The sequence below is a fragment of the Melanotaenia boesemani genome, chromosome 14 (assembly GCF_017639745.1).
Source record: "Melanotaenia boesemani isolate fMelBoe1 chromosome 14, fMelBoe1.pri, whole genome shotgun sequence".
Taxonomy (NCBI): domain Eukaryota; kingdom Metazoa; phylum Chordata; class Actinopteri; order Atheriniformes; family Melanotaeniidae; genus Melanotaenia; species Melanotaenia boesemani.
In genome coordinates, this window is record NC_055695.1 from 11,682,995 (window position 1) to 11,705,192 (window position 22,198).

Consider the following 22,198-nt stretch of genomic DNA (forward strand, 5'->3'; position numbering starts at 1 on the left):
GAGTCTAGTGGCCTCTAGGTTGATGCACAGTGTCACATCTCAACTGTTATAGACAAGACAATGAGAAATATTGTAAGTGTTTATTTCACAAAACAATGTTCCTCACAGTACTGCAAGTCTCAGCAAACGTACCACAAGGGAAGTGCCATTTGCTTCATCTTCTGTTGCTGTCCTGCAGGCATCTGGCATGGCTCATCTTAAGACTGCTGTGGAACAAGGAGCCAACCTTCCTGAGTCAACCTGCCTCAGGCCAATCAAAAGTGCCTCTCAGTGTCCCTCTGCATTAAAAACTGAAGACCTCACCTCCGGAAAAGTGCTGTGTGCTGGGAAAGTAACCAACAGCTATATTGTTTGGGAACTTTTGTGGATAGACACCGACCTTGGAAGCCCATCCACAGCATCTACAATGCAAGAAAACAACCAGAAGGGATTTCCTTTGCGTGAGTTACCCTCCAATCTGGTACTCCAAGGGAAGACATTTACTCTCCGGTCAGTCATTGCTTATCAGGAAGGCTTGACCTGGGATGCACTTGGACATTATGTGTCGTACTGCAAAAGCACTCCATGTGTCTGAGTAGGAAGGGCTGAGGAGGAGGGACTTCAAGATGTGTCATCCATCTGTTGGCAAATTCCTGTGTGAGTATGTGTGTATGTGTGTGTGTGTGTGTATACATTCCTTTTTTTGTTCCTTTTTTGAAACAAAGCAAAGTCTGCTGTTTATTTTACCATTTGTTCAGTTTTTATTTATTTTCATTTGCATTGTTTCCAATGTTCTAGGTTAATTAATGTTAAATATGTTCTGTTTTATATTTATTAAAATAATAAATTTTTGGTGTAACCAGTATATTAAATTGTGCACATAAAGCCATTTCAGTTTCGTACTTTTTGAGTCATCATGAGTCATGTCTAGTACCTCCTGTCTTTCTTTGAACTTCCTCTACTCTGTAGGTTACAAGCAAGACAGCTTTCTGATTCATGTCAATCCCTTATTTTCTAGTTGGCTGACAAGTGGCTATGGTAACACGGTTAATGTAGCTTTAAAGGAATATTAACAGTTAAGAAGCAAGTTATTTCTCCAATATTTTCACAACAATTGACTACTTAGAAATAGATGAGAAAATGGCTACATTTAGGGCTGCACGTCTTTGTATGCTGAAACAGCAGCAAAATCACGCCAAACAAATGCAGTTTACTCATTATTACCATAGATGAAGTAACAAAATTTAAATACTCTATGGTTGCATGGACGAACTTGGTCTTGAAACAGAAAAAACCCACAAAATAAGAATGTCCCACTTTATCTTTACATAAATAGGCAGTTCACTGTACTAAAACAGTGCTCCGCAGCGGCCACTGAATGAGTGGAAAAATCAGCCGGACTAATTAATGACCAATTAACCGCAAGAAGGGCTCCCTTCAAAACACACTCCATCAATTAATTCAGTAACAATTTAATGCAATGATTGTCCCATAATAAACTTGTTATATCTTAAAAACCAATGCAGCACAAAGAAATATTTTTTCTGCACAAATCACCACTAACGCAGCACAAACGATCGAGACCATTTCCACTGTGTTTTGCGTGGGGTGGGGGGCCAGCTTCACGCAGGTGTAACACAATTTAATGTCTTGTGTAGCGACCCCAGACGGCGATCTGCTTGCGTCAAACAAAAAATACACATATTTGGGACAATACTGTATATCTTACCCTTTACTTTTCTTCTAAAAAAGCTAAGGAGTTGTAACTGCTTTATTTTAGATTTTCTGTCCATTTTGCTAGCTCTGGTTTGCTAGACTGCTGCTCTCTCCTGTGCACATGCACACACAGAGCCCCCCTGGTTACCGGCCGTGGGTTTGTGGCGCTATAGAAGCAACTACTGTAATCTGACACCCAGTAACTTCATTTGACGTTTGTGACAGGGCTAATCAGGCCCTCCAACCCACAGTCCAGTCCTGGTCAGTGAGTAAGTGTGCGTGTGTGTAGCCTGTGGCTGTGGAGAAATAACGGAGGGGAGCGGCTGGAGGAGCGGGCAGCAGTTAAGTTTAACAGCGTCTATATACAGTTATTTAAGTTGGTCTTTGCTGCCAGTGCTAGACTCAAAAGACCCAGGGCTAAAGCCCCGGGAAAATCGGCTGACGTCGCAGCTGTTTAAGAATTTAAGAAAAAGAGCTACATTAAGCTAGCTTAATGGAGCATAAAAGCTAGCTACAGCTTAACAGTTGCTAGCATGATATATGCTTATTTTATATATTATCTTCCCACACTTGTTTATGTAGTAATGTCAGAATAACCAAACAACTTTAATCCATGAACTCACATGAAATGGCACAACATGAGAGAAAAATCTTCTTAAACTTGAGTGTTTTCTGTCAAATGTAAGCTTTAGAAATCAGAGAAAGGATGTTGGAACACGAACAATTAGCAACTGCAGAACGGCTGTTAGCATAAAACATGCTTATTATATTGATGCTTTTTGCTTTACTATTATCAAGTTAACTGAACACATTTGATAAGAACTTCTAAGAAAAGCCAAATATTTTTAAAATTTAAGGGTTTTTATTTCAATTTGTGTGTAAGAGTTTAAGAAAAAGAGCTACTTTAAGCTAGCTTAATGGAGCATAAACGCTAGCTACAGCTTAACAGCTGCTAGCATGATATATGTTTGTTTTGTATATTATCTTCCCACACTTGTTTATGTAGTAATGTCAGAATAGCCAAACAACTTTGATCCAATAACTGACATGAAATGGCATTACATGGAAACAATAAAATTCTTCTTAAACCTAAGTGTTTTCTTTCAAATGTGGGATTTAGAATTAAGAGAAAGGATGTTGGAACACAAACAATTAGCAACTGCTGAACGGCTGTTAGCATAAAACATGCTAATTATATTGATGCTTTTTGCTTTACTATTATCAAGTTAACTGAACACAATTGATAAGAACTTCTAAGAAAAGCCAAATATTTTTCAAATTTAAGGGTTTTTATTTCAATTTGTGTGTAAGAGTTTAAGAAAAAGAGCTACTTTAAGCTAGCTTAATGGAGCATAAAAGCTAGCTACAGCTTAACAGCTGCTAGCACGATAAATGCTTGTTTTGTATATTATCTTCCCACACTTGTTTATGTAGTAATGTCAGAATAGCCAAACAACTTTGATCCAATAACTGACATGAAATGGCATTACATGGAAACAATAAAATTCTTCTTAAACCTAAGTGTTTTCTTTCAAATGTGGGATTTAGAATTAAGAGAAAGGATGTTGGAACACAAACAATTAGCAACTGCTGAACGGCTGTTAGCATAAAACATGCTTATTATATTGATGCTTTTTGCTTTACTATTATCAAGTTAACTGAACACAATTGATAAGAACTTCTAAGAAAAGCCAAATATTTTTCAAATTTAAGGGTTTTTATTTCAATTTGTGTGTAAGAGTTTAAGAAAAAGAGCTACTTTAAGCTAGCTTAATGGAGCATAAAAGCTAGCTACAGCTTAACAGATGCTAGCACGATAAATGCTTGTTTTGTATATTATCTTCCCACACTTGTTTATGTAGTAATGTCAGAATAGCCAAACAACTTTGATCCAATAACTGACATGAAATGGCATTACATGGAAACAATAAAATTCTTCTTAAACCTAAGTGTTTTCTTTCAAATGTGGGATTTAGAATTAAGAGAAAGGATGTTGGAACACAAACAATTAGCAACTGCTGAACAGCTGTTAGCATAAAACATGCTTATTATATTGATGCTTTTTGCTTTACTATTATCAAGTTAACTGAACACATTAGATAAGAACTTCTAAGAAAAGCCAAATATTTTTTTCAAATTAAAGGGTTTTTATTTCAATTTGTGTGTAAGAGTTTAAGAAAAAGAGCTACTTTAAGCTAGCTTAATGGAGCATAAAAGCTAGCTACAGCTTAACAGCTGCTAGCATGATGTTTGTTTTGTATATTATCTTCCCACACTTGTTTATGTAGTAATGTCAGAATAACCAAACAACTTTAATCCATGAACTCACATGAAATGGCACAACATGAGAGAAAAATCTTCTTAAACTTGAGTGTTTTCTTTCAAATGTAAGCTTTAGAAATCAGAGAAAGGATGTTGGAACACGAACAATTAGCAACTGCAGAACGGGTGTTAGCATAAAACATGCTTATTATATTGATGCTTTTTGCTTTACTATTATCAAGTTAACTGAACACATTAGATAAGAACTTCTAAGAAAAGCCAAATATTTTTAAAATTTAAGGGTTTTTATTTCAATTTGTGTGTAAGAGTTTAAGAAAAAGAGCTACTTTAAGCTAGCTTAATGGAGCGTAAAAGCTAGCTACAGCTGAACAGCTGCTAGCATGATATATGCTTGTTTTGTATATTATCTTTCAAATTCAAATTCAAACTTTATTTGTATAGCCCTTTTCATACATTGTCATGCAATACAAAGTGCTTTACAGTGTAAAAACATATATTAAAAATCTAAGAGTAGAATAATGCAAATGCTATCTACTTTACATTTGAAATCACACACATTCACACACACACACACACACACACCCAAGCGCGCAACACACAGCACAAACAGATGATGCCACTCTTCTTTTCATAGAATTAAAAGTATTCCTTCTAGTTCCTGTCTCTTTAACTGAAATGGTTTAAGAACAAAGTTTGAGAGAGAGATCTAAAAAACAAGATAAAAGACGATTGGCTTGACACCACTGTGAGGAAGCAGTACCTTGGGGACCCATCCACACCATGAGCGCCCCGCCAGCAACCACAGAGGCCATCGCCACAGGAGCCGCCAAGATCGGGTCAGGCGAGGGCCCCCACCACAGCCACAGGACTGCAATGCAGGGCCCGTCAGCCATCCCGTCCAGGTCGACCCCCGCAACGACAACCCTGCAGGCCGGAGAGACAGCCCACGATGTGGAGGATCCCCATGAGGGAACACCGGAGCTAGAGGATAAAAGATAAAAAAGATAAAAGCTGAAAATAAAACACAGTATAAGATACTTAAAAGAGCATAAATAAATCAACGTAATAAGAACAATAAAAGAAAATTAATATATATTAAAAAGTCAATTTAAGACCAAGATACAAATGAGTGATAAAAATAGACAAAATAGATAAATAAATTAATTAAAATAACTGAATAAATAAACTAATGATATTGTTAGTCAAATAACTAAATGATTAAGAAGTTCAATTAAAAGCTAAGCTAAAAAGATGTGTCTTGAGCCCCTTTTTAAAAGCATCTACAGTCTCTGCAGACCCGAGGCCCCCTCCCATACTTGTTTATGTAGTAATGTCAGAATAGCCAAACAACTTTGATCCAATAACTGACATGAAATGGCATTACATGGAAACAATAAAATTCTTCTTAAACCTAAGTGTTTTCTTTCAAATGTGGGATTTAGAATTAAGAGAAAGGATGTTGGAACACAAACAATTAGCAACTGCTGAACGGCTGTTAGCATAAAACATGCTTATTATATTGATGCTTTTTGCTTTACTATTATCAAGTTAACTGAACACATTTGATAAGAACTTCTAAGAAAAGCCAAATATTTTTAAAATTTAAGGGTTTTTATTTCAATTTGTGTGTAAGAGTTTAAGAAAAAGAGCTACTTTAAGCTAGCTTAATGGAGCATAAAAGCTAGCTACAGCTTAACAGCTGCTAGCATGATATATGTTTGTTTTGTATATTATCTTCCCACACTTGTTTATGTAGTAATGTCAGAATAACCAAACAACTTTAATCCATGAACTCACATGAAATGGCACAACATGAGAGAAAAATCTTCTTAAACTTGAGTGTTTTCTGTCAAATGTAAGCTTTAGAAATCAGAGAAAGGATGTTGGAACACGAACAATTAGCAACTGCAGAACGGCTGTTAGCATAAAACATGCTTATTATATTGATGCTTTTTGCTTTACTATTATCAAGTTAACTGAACACATTAGATAAGAACTTCTAAGAAAAGCCAAATATTTTTTAAAATTTAAGGGTTTTTATTTCAATTTGTGTGTAAGGGTTTAAGAAAAAGAGCTACTTTAAGCTAGCATAATGGAGCATAAAAGCTAGCTACAGCTTAACAGCTGCTAGCATGATGTATGTTTGTTTTGTATATTATCTTCCCACACTTGTTTATGTAGTAATGTCAGAATAACCAAACAACTTTAATCCATGAACTCACATGAAATGGCACAACATGAGAGAAAAATCTTCTTAAACTTGAGTGTTTTCTGTCAAATGTAAGCTTTAGAATTCAGAGAAAGGATGTTGGAACACAAACAATTAGCAACTGCAGAACGGCTGTTAGCATAAAACATGCTTATCATATTGATGCTTTTTGCTTTACTATTATCAAGTTAACTGAACACATTAGATAAGAACTTCTAAGAAAAGCCAAATATTTTTCAAATTTAAGGGTTTTTATTTCAATTTGTGTGTAAGAGTTTAAGAAAAAGAGCTACTTTAAGCTAGCTTAATGGAGCATAAAAGCTAGCTACAGCTTAACAGCTGCTAGCATGATATATGTTTGTTTTGTATATTATCTTCCCACACTTGTTTATGTAGTAATGTCAGAATAACCAAACAACTTTAATCCATGAACTCACATGAAATGGCACAACATGAGAGAAAAATCTTCTTAAACTTGAGTGTTTTCTGTCAAATGTAAGCTTTAGAAATCAGAGAAAGGATGTTGGAACACGAACAATTAGCAACTGCAGAACAACTGTTAGCATAAAACATGCTTATTATATTGATGCTTTTTGCTTTACTATTATCAAGTTAACTGAACACATTTGATAAGAACTTCTAAGAAAAGCCAAATATTTTTAAAATTTAGGGGTTTTTATTTCAATTTGTGTGTAAGAGTTTAAGAAAAAGAGCTACTTTAAGCTAGCTTAATGGAGTGTAAAAGCTAGCTACAGCTTAACAGCTGCTAGCATGATATATGCTTGTTTTGTATATTATCTTCCCACACTTGTTTATGTAGTAATGTCAGAATAGCCAAACAACTTTGATCCAATAACTGACATGAAATGGCATTACATGGAAACAATAAAATTCTTCTTAAACCTAAGTGTTTTCTTTCAAATGTGGGATTTAGAATTAAGAGAAAGGATGTTGGAACACAAACAATTAGCAACTGCTGAACAGCTGTTAGCATAAAACATGCTTATTATATTGATGCTTTTTGCTTTACTATTATCAAGTTAACTGAACACATTAGATAAGAACTTCTAAGAAAAGCCAAATATTTTTTTCAAATTTAAGGGTTTTTATTTCAATTTGTGTGTAAGAGTTTAAGAAAAAGAGCTACTTTAAGCTAGCTTAATGGAGCATAAAAGCTAGCTACAGCTTAACTGCTGCTAGCATGATATATGTTTGTTTTGTATATTATCTTCCCACACTTGTAGTAATGTCAGAATAACCAAACAACTTTAATCCATGAACTCACATGAAATGGCACAACATGAGAGAAAAATCTTCTTAAACTTGAGTGTTTTCTGTCAAATGTAAGCTTTAGAAATCAGAGAAAGGATGTTGGAACACAAACAATTAGCAACTGCAGAACGGCTATTAGCATAAAACATGCTTATTATATTGATGCTTTTTGCTTTACTATTGTCAAGTTAACTGAACACATTAGATAAGAACTTCTAAGAAAAGCCAAATATTTTTTTCAAATTTAAGGGTTTTTATTTCAATTTGTGTGTAAGAGTTTAAGAAAAAGAGCTACTTTAAGCTAGCTTAATGGAGCATAAAAGCTAGCTACAGCTTAACAGCTGCTAGCATGATATATGTTTGTTTTGTATATTATCTTCCCACACTTGTTTATGTAGTAATGTCAGAATAACCAAACAACTTTAATCCATGAACTCACATGAAATGGCACAACATGAGAGAAAAATCTTCTTTAACTTGAGTGTTTTCTGTCAAATGTAAGCTTTAGAAATCAGAGAAAGGATGTTGGAACACAAACAATTAGCAACTGCAGAACGGCTGTTAGCATAAAACATGCTTATTATATTAATGCTTTTTGCTTTACTATTGTCAAGTTAACTGAACACATTAGATAAGAACTTCTAAGAAAAGCCAAATATTTTTAAAATTTAAGGGTTTTTATTTCAATTTGTGTGTAAGAGTTTAAGAAAAAGAGCTACTTTAAGCTAGCTTAATGGAGCATAAAAGCTAGCTACAGCTTAACAGCTGCTAGCATGATATATGCTTGTTTTGTATATTATCTTCCCACACTTGTTTATGTAGTAATGTCAGAATAGCCAAACAACTTTGATCCAATAACTGACATGAAATGGCATTACATGGAAACAATAAAATTCTTCTTAAACCTAAGTGTTTTCTTTCAAATGTGGGATTTAGAATTAAGAGAAAGGATGTTGGAACACAAACAATTAGCAACTGCTGAACAGCTGTTAGCATAAAACATGCTTATTATATTGATGCTTTTTGCTTTACTATTATCAAGTTAACTGAACACATTAGATAAGAACTTCTAAGAAAAGCCAAATATTTTTTTCAAATTTAAGGGTTTTTATTTCAATTTGTGTGTAAGAGTTTAAGAAAAAGAGCTACTTTAAGCTAGCTTAATGGAGCATAAAAGCTAGCTACAGCTTAACAGCTGCTAGCATGATATATGTTTGTTTTGTATATTATCTTCCCACACTTGTAGTAATGTCAGAATAACCAAACAACTTTAATCCATGAACTCACATGAAATGGCACAACATGAGAGAAAAATCTTCTTAAACTTGAGTGTTTTCTGTCAAATGTAAACTTTAGAAATCAGAGAAAGGATGTTGGAACACAAACAATTAGCAACTGCAGAACGGCTATTAGCATAAAACATGCTTATTATATTGATGCTTTTTGCTTTACTATTGTCAAGTTAACTGAACACATTAGATAAGAACTTCTAAGAAAAGCCAAATATTTTTTTCAAATTTAAGGGTTTTTATTTCAATTTGTGTGTAAGAGTTTAAGAAAAAGAGCTACTTTAAGCTAGCTTAATGGAGCATAAAAGCTAGCTACAGCTTAACAGCTGCTAGCATGATATATGTTTGTTTTGTATATTATCTTCCCACACTTGTTTATGTAGTAATGTCAGAATAACCAAACAACTTTAATCCATGAACTCACATGAAATGGCACAACATGAGAGAAAAATCTTCTTAAACTTGAGTGTTTTCTGTCAAATGTAAGCTTTAGAAATCAGAGAAAGGATGTTGGAACACAAACAATTAGCAACTGCAGAACGGCTGTTAGCATAAAACATGCTTATTATATTGATGCTTTTTGCTTTACTATTGTCAAGTTAACTGAACACATTAGATAAGAACTTCTAAGAAAAGCCAAATATTTTTAAAATTTAAGGGTTTTTATTTCAATTTGTGTGTAAGAGTTTAAGAAAAAGAGCTACTTTAAGCTAGCTTAATGGAGCATAAAAGCTAGCTACAGCTTAACAGCTGCTAGCATGATATATGCTTGTTTTGTATATTATCTTCCCACACTTGTTTATGTAGTAATGTCAGAATAGCCAAACAACTTTGATCCAATAACTGACATGAAATGGCATTACATGGAAACAATAAAATTCTTCTTAAACCTAAGTGTTTTCTTTCAAATGTGGGATTTAGAATTAAGAGAAAGGATGTTGGAACACAAACAATTAGCAACTGCTGAACAGCTGTTAGCATAAAACATGCTTATTATATTGATGCTTTTTGCTTTACTATTATCAAGTTAACTGAACACATTAGATAAGAACTTCTAAGAAAAGCCAAATATTTTTTTCAAATTTAAGGGTTTTTATTTCAATTTGTGTGTAAGAGTTTAAGAAAAAGAGCTACTTTAAGCTAGCTTAATGGAGCATAAAAGCTAGCTACAGCTTAACAGCTGCTAGCATGATATATGTTTGTTTTGTATATTATCTTCCCACACTTGTTTATGTAGTAATGTCAGAATAACCAAACAACTTTAATCCATGAACTCACATGAAATGGCACAACATGAGAGAAAAATCTTCTTTAACTTGAGTGTTTTCTGTCAAATGTAAGCTTTAGAAATCAGAGAAAGGATGTTGGAACACAAACAATTAGCAACTGCAGAACGGCTGTTAGCATAAAACATGCTTATTATATTGATGCTTTTTGCTTTACTATTGTCAAGTTAACTGAACACATTAGATAAGAACTTCTAAGAAAAGCCAAATATTTTTTAAATTTAAGGGTTTTTATTTCAATTTGTGTGTAAGAGTTTAAGAAAAAGAGCTACTTTAAGCTAGCTTAATGGAGCATAAAAGCTAGCTTCAGCTTAACAGCTGCTAGCATGATATATGCTTGTTTTGTATATTATCTTCCCACACTTGTTTATGTAGTAATGTCAGAATAGCCAAACAACTTTGATCCAATAACTGACATGAAATGGCATTACATGGAAACAATAAAATTCTTCTTAAACCTAAGTGTTTTCTTTCAAATGTGGGATTTAGAATTAAGAGAAAGGATGTTGGAACACAAACAATTAGCAACTGCTGAACAGCTGTTAGCATAAAACATGCTTATTATATTGATGCTTTTTGCTTTACTATTATCAAGTTAACTGAACACATTAGATAAGAACTTCTAAGAAAAGCCAAATATTTTTTTCAAATTTAAGGGTTTTTATTTCAATTTGTGTGTAAGAGTTTAAGAAAAAGAGCTACTTTAAGCTAGCTTAATGGAGCATAAAAGCTAGCTACAGCTTAACAGATGCTAGCATGATATATGCTTGTTTTGTATATTATCTTCCCACACTTGTTTATGTAGTAATGTCAGAATAGCCAAACAACTTTGATCCAATAACTGACATGAAATGGCATTACATGGAAACAATAAAATTCTTCTTAAACCTAAGTGTTTTCTTTCAAATGTGGGATTTAGAATTAAGAGAAAGGATGTTGGAACACAAACAATTAGCAACTGCTGAACAGCTGTTAGCATAAAACATGCTTATTATATTGATGCTTTTTGCTTTACTATTATCAAGTTAACTGAACACATTAGATAAGAACTTCTAAGAAAAGCCAAATATTTTTTTCAAATTAAAGGGTTTTTATTTCAATTTGTGTGTAAGAGTTTAAGAAAAAGAGCTACTTTAAGCTAGCTTAATGGAGCATAAAAGCTAGCTACAGCTTAACAGCTGCTAGCATGATGTTTGTTTTGTATATTATCTTCCCACACTTGTTTATGTAGTAATGTCAGAATAACCAAACAACTTTAATCCATGAACTCACATGAAATGGCACAACATGAGAGAAAAATCTTCTTAAACTTGAGTGTTTTCTTTCAAATGTAAGCTTTAGAAATCAGAGAAAGGATGTTGGAACACGAACAATTAGCAACTGCAGAACGGGTGTTAGCATAAAACATGCTTATTATATTGATGCTTTTTGCTTTACTATTATCAAGTTAACTGAACACATTAGATAAGAACTTCTAAGAAAAGCCAAATATTTTTCAAATTTAAGGGTTTTTATTTCAATTTGTGTGTAAGAGTTTAAGAAAAAGAGCTACTTTAAGCTAGCTTAATGGAGCGTAAAAGCTAGCTACAGCTGAACAGCTGCTAGCATGATATATGCTTGTTTTGTATATTATCTTTCAAATTCAAATTCAAACTTTATCTGTATAGCCCTTTTCATACATTGTCATGCAATACAAAGTGCTTTACAGTGTAAAAACATATATTAAAAATCTAAGAGTAGAATAATGCAAATGCTATCTACTTTACATTTGAAATCACACACATTCACACACACACACACACACACACCCAAGCGCGCAACACACAGCACAAACAGATGATGCCACTCTTCTTTTCATAGAATTAAAAGTATTCCTTCTAGTTCCTGTCTCTTTAACTGAAATGGTTTAAGAACAAAGTTTGAGAGAGAGATCTAAAAAACAAGATAAAAGACGATTGGCTTGACACCACTGTGAGGAAGCAGTACCTTGGGGACCCATCCACACCATGAGCGCCCCGCCAGCAACCACAGAGGCCATCGCCACAGGAGCCGCCAAGATCGGGTCAGGCGAGGGCCCCCACCACAGCCACAGGACTGCAATGCAGGGCCCGTCAGCCATCCCGTCCAGGTCGACCCCCGCAACGACAACCCTGCAGGCCGGAGAGACAGCCCACGATGTGGAGGATCCCCATGAGGGAACACCGGAGCTAGAGGATAAAAGATAAAAAAGATAAAAGCTGAAAATAAAACACAGTATAAGATACTTAAAAGAGCATAAATAAATCAACGTAATAAGAACAATAAAAGAAAATTAATATATATTAAAAAGTCAATTTAAGACCAAGATACAAATGAGTGATAAAAATAGACAAAATAGATAAATAAATTAATTAAAATAACTGAATAAATAAACTAATGATATTGTTAGTCAAATAACTAAATGATTAAGAAGTTCAATTAAAAGCTAAGCTAAAAAGATGTGTCTTGAGCCCCTTTTTAAAAGCATCTACAGTCTCTGCAGACCCGAGGCCCCCTCCCATACTTGTTTATGTAGTAATGTCAGAATAGCCAAACAACTTTGATCCAATAACTGACATGAAATGGCATTACATGGAAACAATAAAATTCTTCTTAAACCTAAGTGTTTTCTTTCAAATGTGGGATTTAGAATTAAGAGAAAGGATGTTGGAACACAAACAATTAGCAACTGCTGAACGGCTGTTAGCATAAAACATGCTTATTATATTGATGCTTTTTGCTTTACTATTATCAAGTTAACTGAACACATTTGATAAGAACTTCTAAGAAAAGCCAAATATTTTTAAAATTTAAGGGTTTTTATTTCAATTTGTGTGTAAGAGTTTAAGAAAAAGAGCTACTTTAAGCTAGCTTAATGGAGCGTAAAAGTTTAACAGCTGTGAGCATGATGCTTGTTTTATATGTTATCTTCCCACACTTGTTTGTCAGAATAACCAAACAACTTTAATCCATGACTCCCCATGAAATGGCATTACGTGGAAACAATAAAATTCTTCTTAAACCTAAGGGTTTTCTTTCAAATATGGACTTTAGAATTCAGAGAAAGGATGTTGGAACACGAATAATTAGCAACTGCTGAATGGCTGCTAGCATAACACATGCTTATTAGATTCATGCTTTTTGCTTTACCAATATCAACTTAACTGAACACATTGAATAAGAACATCTAAGAAAAGCCAAATATTTTTAAAATGTAAGGGTTTTCATTAAATCTCTGTTTCTGCCTCAGTCCAATTCATGTGTTACCTTAATCAGTTTGGAAAATCAACTTATTTTAGTCGATGGTTTCAAACTTCAATCTTTTTGGAACAACTAAAGAAAAGTTCTCATCTGCCCTAGAGGGGTATTTGATCAAGGTCTCAAGGAAAAGAAGGGATAGCTGACTGAAATATTATTGTAAAAGACTGCTTTTTCATATCAGAGATCTTAAGGTGCAGGTGTAGAAAATTAATGGCTGGATTGGTGCAGGTCTTATCAAAAACCAACAAAAATGGGACACATACAGGTGGGCTTACTCTGACTGGTTTGTTCTTTGGCAATTACACCTGCAGAAATTTGAGAAGAGGCTTGAAATAAAACACGAGAAATAAAAATATATATATTTAAAAAATGAAACCTAAAGCAGTGATCTCATCTCTCTTGCATCCACCTACATGTGAGCTGGAATCTGATCTCAGCAAATCACCTTAAAGGATATCTTAGTGCAGGAAATGCTTATACAGGATTGAGAAAGCTTGTCTGAAGACTTAAGAAAGATGCACTGATATGTGAGTCTTTTGGCATCAGTGATTTATAAAGGATGAGACACATTATCCCAACGTTTTCATGACCAATGATAAAGCTCATCTAAAACATGAAATGTAGAGGTAGACTATAAATACAGAAGACATATGGGGCATCTGCACCTTCCATTATATTTAAATGTTAAATGTATTTAAATATTGAAATATTCACAGTTTAAAGACTTGACTCTTTGATCCTTATATCTCCTAGTGCTTCATAGGTTGGCGTGACCAGTACTTCAGCAGAGGAAGCAGGAAGCGGAATTGGGGATGAAACACTAAGAAATGAGGAGGAAGGAATTGTCAGGTTATGTGGCGTTTGTAAAAATGCTTGTGGGGGTGAAAAAAAAGTCTGAACTTAGTTTAAAAAACAGATGACAGCCACAAACACTTTGTTGTGGGCCTGGTGGAGAACGTTGACACAAAGCTGCAACTTGTTCGCTTAAGTTTTTTAAATATATGATTTAATTTTATTATTTATTATTTTGTCAAAACATCACAGTCAGTGTTAAGAAAATTGCTTCATTGATAATAAATAATAATAAAATAAACATTCCCCCCTTATATTTCAAGTCAGTTAATGGTCTACAATTGTAATGTGTCTGGAGATAAATGGTGGAAAACAGTTTTAAAAATCAAATGTGATTTCAGTTCTTGTCTTCAAAGAAGTATGAACTTTGGCAGATGTTTTAGAAGTGCCCTCTAATGATGGCTAATTTGGCATCCTACTTGTACGCTGAGCGCTGCCCAGCTAGTTTCCCTGTGATTATGCCATTATGCTCTTTTTGATAAATCAGCCATGGTGTGTTCAAAACAGCCAGTGTACTGATATCCAGTTGCTAGCATGTGACAAGGTGAATAAAGCGACACTCAGCTGTAAAGCATCCCAGACGTAAAAGTTTAGAAATGCAGTTTCTCAGCATCGTGACCCTGCTGGACTTCATGGTTCCAGTGGGGTCAGAAAGTAACAGAGCGTCTTTAACCCAGTATATATCATATTTATACCTGTCATTTACCCCATATATATACACATATATGTATATATATATATGTGTATATATATGTGTGTGTGTATGGAGAGAGAGAGAGAGAGAGAAATGATACATAATAAAATGCAATCTGATGCTAGTTTTCTGCTCCCTGGTGGATACCTTTTACATTACAATAATTCTTACATATCACACAGGAATAAACCATACTGTACATGTATGCAAATTATTTTGAATGTTTTGTCTACATTTTGTTAAAGGGCCAAATAAAGATTTCAGATCAAAAGATATATAATTTCTTGCTCATTATTTCTTGGGTCAGGCTTTAAAGTTGAAACAATTAAAATCTGGTTAAGCTTGAACATTATGATTAACGTATTTCAAAATCCATGTTTTGATAGATAACATGTCTGAGTTTATTTGAAACTATAAGGTACAAATAAGACAGTATCACCACAAAAGGGTTGGACAGCTTTTATAAATTTAATATATCAATATATAGAGATATTTATCAACAGTTTGATTCCATAGAAACGTGAGTGAGAACATTTTGGCATACAGTACAGATATTCCATGTAAGTACAGAGATGCTAAGTTTTAAACACCCCCCCCCTCCATTAACTCCCTAAACAACCCCCCCAGTGAAGCCTTCCCCCACCCTCCCACAGACACACAACACAGAAACAAAGTATACAGGAGCACAAAACAAGGCACCAATAAATTAAAATAACCCCTCTTTAAAAAATGTAACAGAATTAAATAGTGTGAACACTACAGTCTGCAATGCTGTTAAAATGCTAAAAAAACAGAGAAAACAAATGGAACAGATAGGAGAAAAAGTAAAAACACTTTGGCAGATTATTAATTTTTAGTTACAATCAAGTAGTAAAGAAACCAGTGCTCTTGTGTACAAATAAATTCATATATAGTCTACACTCCTTTTTACCCCAGAGGTTTATTTACATCTTTTTTTTCTTTTTTTCTTCTTTTTTTACAGATACATTTAAAACATTATCAAAAAGTTTTTGTTGTATGAAAACCTATTATTTACATGTCACGATTCAATCCATTGGTCTACCACTGGATCCCCCCACCCCCTTTATTTCCTCCCCTACTAAGAATGTTGTCTCTTTACACAGTGCAGAAGGCTTCTCAAAAAGTTTTGTGCAACAAACAGCATAAAAAATGTCTGTGGTGTGGCTGAGGAATGAACAGAGCCCCAAATGTTTTTCTTTTTTTTTTGTTTGCTTTTTAGATTTCCTTGCAGGCAACGATACATCAGCAATATTTTGAGAAAATGCAGGTGCACATAGTTGTAAAAACTGGAGCAAATTGTTTCCCATCTAAGTTTTTTATCCAAGTTGAATGTTTTAATAATGTGTCCATAATGTTAAATATCAAAATACTGCCCCTGTATATGATCAAATTTACCCCCCCCCCCCCCCAACAAAAAACAAACAAACAAAAACAAAAAAAACACTGATTTCACAACCTCTTATTCAAAGTCTTCATCACAGGCAACCTTCATTTTACACTGGCTGGTAGGAAAAGGTAGTTGACTGAACACTGCCATTCAAGTATTCAAACATCAAGTAGATCAAATATGAAAGTGGGAATGGTTTAGCAAGGAGAGCAACAACTACAGATCACTTTCATATTCACAGTCAAAAAAATAAAAAAATGTGAATAAAGGAAAAAGTTGATCAAGGAAAGTCACTGTCAACATGAGCTAAAAATCCACCAACTACAGTCACTGAAAGTTTCCATCCACCGACAGTGTACTTAGAAGAAGAGGCTGCTTCTCCTGGCTGAGTGCGATCGTTGTCAGTCTGCTGGTTCACATTTTAAGCTCCGAGGGGTTTCCTTGTTATTTTTTGGGGCTTTCAGGTCATTTCCTCCAGTGTTTTAACTCTTCCAGTGTGTGTCTGCTTATCAAAGCCCTTGCCGAAGGAAAGATGGCTGATATGAAGATGGAAGGGCCAGAGAGTGAGAGTGCACAGAGACAATACTGACTTGGCTTTCTAAAAGCTAGAAATTCAGTAGTATGATAATCAAAGGACTTCAAACATCACTGTTGGCATTACATGTGATATAACATGAGGAGGTGAAATGGTGGAGCGATGCGAGTGATGTTAAAAAGCATTCTGGTAAAAGCAGCAGGGATCAGACTGTTATGAGAAAGAATTTTTTAACATTGAAGAGAAGAACACAAATCAGGAACAATGGTTGTTCTGCCATATAGTTAGCAGGACTGTTAGAATTTACTGGGGCGAACTGATAACATGCATCATTAAAAAACAGAGTTCATAAAAGAAATTTAACTTGACCTATATTTATAGTAATGTATATAATGCAGCTGAGTTAGTTAAGGATTAAAGATTTATGTAAGATTTTAACAAATGAGTAAAATGTTTAGACGAACAGTGCAACATGAGTTGAGCACAATTTATTCTGCACTGCAAAACAGTACCTTTCATTCTTGGAAACCCTTTCACCAAAGAAGCTACATTCAAATGCAGCATAAGTAAAATGCAGTTTGCAGTGCACCCTGGATTCCATTTTTCCAGCCAGAGATATTTGATGTGTTCAGTTTTTCTGCTTTACTTTCCATTCTGCAAATTCATACCTGCTTCTTGTAACTACAGCACTGACAACGAAAACATGGTCCTGTCTATTAAAGGAAAAGTCTGCAGTGACTTCAGAGGGATGGTATTCATCATAATTTAACCATAACCATTAACTCTTGAACAGACTTAACGTAGTTACAGATTTGATTCGGTATGTTAACCCTGATATCAGTTTGATGTTAAAGCCATGTGGCCTTATATACCCATCACTCGCCTTGAACACCTGCCTGCCACTATGGTGCAGAGGAGCACATTATTGTAGTGCCTTACTGGCTCTGAAAAAAGTCACCTCTCAGAATAAACCAGCAGTTGCATTTAAGATAGAAACAGCAATATAACAACAGTTTCGCATTTTATAAGTGTTGTACCACTGACCACCACACTTGGAGTACCTTCACAACATTGTGGCTATATTAAAGTAAACGAAAAACTCAAGCTATATATGAACATACGCAACTAACCCCCATAGTGTGTTAGGATGAGGCAGGGCTCTTAAACTGATCCTTTTAACTAGACAAATTCTAACTTAATACCACAAATAATCCTCTCAATAACGCACTGGTTAGTGTTGGCTGCACTGTTGTTCTGGTAAATATGAAACACGTGTGCAGCAGGTTTGTAGAGAGCAAAAGGTCACATCATGCCCTTTAACATTACTACCTGATAAAATGAATGATGAAAGCCTCAGTCTGGACTTTCTCAATATCCTTCACTTTAGACGGCTCCTCTGGAGGTGACCACAAAGTGGACCAGCCAATCTGTCTTCACACTGTAACCATAATAACTTTCCCACAATGTCACGGTCAGGCACCTAAATAAATAAGCAATTTATCCTTCTAACTGCAAACCCTCAGCATGGAACTCCATTAGACCTGAGGCAAACATGGGCATGAAGGAAAGTGTGGGGTGCAGAGCTGACTCAGCTCAGGGTTCCATCTAACCGCCTGCAGTTTATTCATTCTTAACTCACAAAGATGTCTGACCAGTGGCACCTGTCTTCTGATTTTCCCTCTGTGTTTTTCTTTAGAACTGGGAATATATCATCATGTCAGCATTATAACAAGTCACTATTTCTGTTTTTTTTTTCCTTTTCCCCCAAAAGTGTCCACAATGTAGGTGCGATAATGAAATCTCTTCCATATGTCAATCTTTAAACCTCCCTCAAAACCAAACATTGCAGGAGGCCACCAAAACGCATAACACCACGCCGATGTGAGTTAGTCTTTCCCACCATGTAGCATTCTGATGTTGTTTCACATACGCAAGGTCAAAATCAAAGGAGAAAGCCTTCCTGTTGTGCTCAATCATCCTTTGCTGGAGATATGTAGGGAAGCACGGTTTTAAAGAAGACCCCAATATACCTTGCTAGCATACCTAGAAATGGATATCAAAAAGTGAGGGGGTGGAGCGCCCTTCTTTTGTGCAGTAAAAGTCAGCACGCCAAGACAAAACACCAGATATCCATCATTCCTTTTCCAGGACAGTATAAATTCTCTCATTTCTTGTAATGTGTCTTTGTAATCTTTTCTTTTTGTCATGTGGTTTTCCAAAGCTATAATTATTGCAAGAATGCATAATATTAGACTAGTGAGCCAGCACAGGAAGACTTTTTTTTTTTTTTTTGCACGTTATTTAAAGTATAAATAAAGTAAAGTAAACTGAGAATAAGCCATACAAAATCACTTCTTAGTTGAACATATCTAAAATGCAACATTTGCTCAGATATGCTAACATAAGCATGGAAGACAAGTGCTCTATGTTTATCCTTGACAATGAAAACAACAACTAATCTTTTCATACATAATACATTGTAATGGTGTTTAACACTGTCAAAATGCTCAATAAAAGGATTAAATGATTTCCAGAATAAGGGGGTTGTTGATGTGCAGTGACTTCTTGTCATTCTGTGACAGCCCCCAGGAATCCTCTATTGGAACACACTATGAGTAATTATTACAATATTCAGTGGGCATAAATTCCATCTGATTCAATGGGTTGGAAGCATGTCTTAGACAAGCCAATGGAAGATCAGCTCTTTAAGCTGGCTCACACATTTCCTCTCTATCCAGCTTTGAAATCAAATCAGTGCAGGGCTCAGTCAACCCTGGCGTATTACTCGTCTGCTCATACAAAACAGGGCCACTCAAAACCACAGTGAACCCTCGGCGACAGCAGCAAGTGATTCCTTCCTAATGCCCGCTGTTTTTCTGCATCATCTCATCCAGCTACTCTGATAAAGGAGTGGGGGAGTGAAGATGGAGAAGTTGTCGCGGCCAGAAACGAAGGGGAAAACTAGTGCTGTGAAGTCACACAAATGGGGTCACTCTAGTTCTATACGCTAATAAATGTGTTGTGTAGCAGCTTAAAGATCAACGAGTCATGTCAAACCAAGGGAAAATAGATCAGATGGGAGCTGTGAGGCAAAATCTGATTCAATATACAGTTTTCAATGTTTTCCTCTATGTAAATAGTTGTTTAAGCTACTTTTTGATTGTTCAAATATTTCAAACAGTAGTTGTTAAAATGAGGACTACAGCAGCTGATGTGTTTTACCCAGAACTGTACCGTCAAGACAGTCAAAATCTACAATAAAGATACATGTTTTTTTTCTTTTTTGGAATCTAATTCATTCTAAAAGCTTAAAATAAAGCACATTATTAATACCTCAAACAGTCAGAGAAAGGTGCTTCGTACACTTTTCAACTGAGGTTTTAAACTCTAAAATACTGACGCCTGTTGACATAAACATAAAAAGTCAGCGATATGAATGTGAGTCGTAACACCAAGTTAACCTTGGATATTATGTGTACCTCTGACATCAGGAAACAGGATTACCCATAACCCATTGCCTTTTCCGTCCTGCTGTTCATTTGCCTCAAGGCATGGCCCACTGGTGGGACAAATCATCCTGTTCCCCTCCAAAAAAATCTCCCTCCCTCACTCTGTCACCCTAAAATCACCTCCATTTGTGCAAGATGATGCCTGTTTTCTATCCTTTCTCCTTGGCTATATTTAGCCTTATAGTGTATCAGGTGAAACTCTTGGGGGAGAGACACTTGGGTGTAATTGTGATTCAAAACTATATCTCAGTTTTTGATGTAAAATATGAATAAATATAACACCCTTTCCTGTTACAATACTATTAAGGATTTTTGCTAACTTGATCAAACTTGCCTTTTGTAATGTGCACTCATAAGTGATGATTACACGTTTAACATATAAATAAATAGTCAAAACATGTGGCATTAAAAATCATGCAAGCTGCCTTTTTCACTACTATGGTGGCCAGAAAGCCTTTAATTTACAGTATGAACCGAGACAGCAGAATGAGGTTAGTTTGAATGATATTGTTGAGCAGCATATCACACACCACTATTGTTAAAAAGAGGCAGTGGGAAGAGAGGAGTGGAGCAGAGGCTTCTAAACTAACACTAACAGAAGTAGAAGTGGCTAGTAATGGTAGTAGTGTTACTCCAGTGGACAAAGAAGGAGAACAAGTGGAATTTCTAAGATTTGTGTGTCATCCTTGCTCCTTAAAAGGGGGAAGCAAAATGAAGACTCCGCCTCATTCTCCTCTGCGTTGTACTGGCCTCATTGTAGTGGTGAAGAGACTGTGGTGAGAGGAGGGGCCAGGAATGGAGTGGATGGGGTAGGCTGCATTCCCCCATCAGGGGTAGCCATCATCCTCCAGACTGAGTGCCACGCGCTGCAAACAGCAGATAAAAAGACGGTTACCACAGTGGGCTGCTGAAAAGAGAGGTGAGACAAAGCAAGGAGTGGGAAAAAATAGCGGACTGGAAAAAAAGAGATGGAACCTAAAAGAAAAACAGCAGCTTAATATTTTCTGCTCTTTCTTCTTCTCAAAATCCTTGGTCCTCTGTACTTTCCTTGACCTTTACTAATTTTCTGCCTTTAGTTTTCCCTCATGTGCTTTTACTCCTTCCCTGGCTATTTCTAAGAGGAAAGAAGGTGAGGAATTCAGGCTGCCTGCTTATGACTGCAAATGTCTAGCTCACATAAAAACAGCCTGTGTTGCCTCCACCACAAAGGGCGAGTAAAGTTAAGGACAGCAGGAAGGAAGAGAACAAGTATAAAGCTCATAGACAATAAAGGAAATTTGTCAGATGTAAATAACAAAATGGGACGACAAGAAAAAAAAAAAGAGTCCTCTCTCTCCTGCTCCTCAGTGAAAGTGGTTGTTACTTCGACCTTGAATCTCGATCGTGCACCTGTTCCATGTCTATGCATGTGTACACGTGTGTATTTCCAGCCTGTCATCGTGCCAACAATACCCAGAATTCTTTGCCCCCCCCTCCCACCCTCTACAGAGCATCACAAAGAAATCTGTGTTACTATGCCAACCGATCAAAGCGTAAGGTTCCCATCCCCCTTAAATAATCCATTATGGCTGCCCTTCCCAGCTTCCTCTGTAAGACCCCCCCACCCCCCCAAAAATATACACAATAAATATCATGAATGTCTTGATGATGCACTCCCTCTAAATTTAAGTGCATTTTAAAGCATATTACAGCTGGCACGGTCTCCAAAATTCATCCAAATGCAGCTTCTAGTGATTCTCAAAACTGCATCTTTCTCAGTGGGAAATCAACAGGGTAGTCTGGGAGTTGTGATTCATGGCAAATACAACTGTAATAAAGATTAGAAAATGGGACAAAATTTGATTTTGGCTTGTCCTTTGTCCTGATTTGTGCTCCCTCATTATATTT

General features: G+C 35.5%; 1 protein-coding gene across 2 annotated transcripts in view; it reads right to left on the reverse strand.

Moving 5' to 3' along the window:
- Positions 1–15,783: 15,783 nt before the first annotated feature.
- lrp8 (low density lipoprotein receptor-related protein 8, apolipoprotein e receptor) overlaps positions 15,784–22,198 on the reverse strand; it is a 151,403-nt gene continuing 144,988 nt past the window's right edge. For both annotated transcript variants that reach the window (XM_042006301.1, XM_042006300.1), the window contains exon 19: positions 15,784–21,177. In XM_042006301.1, the coding sequence (XP_041862235.1) occupies positions 21,139–21,177 (39 nt within the window). In that variant the 3' untranslated portion in view covers positions 15,784–21,138. The remainder of the gene's footprint in view (positions 21,178–22,198) is intronic.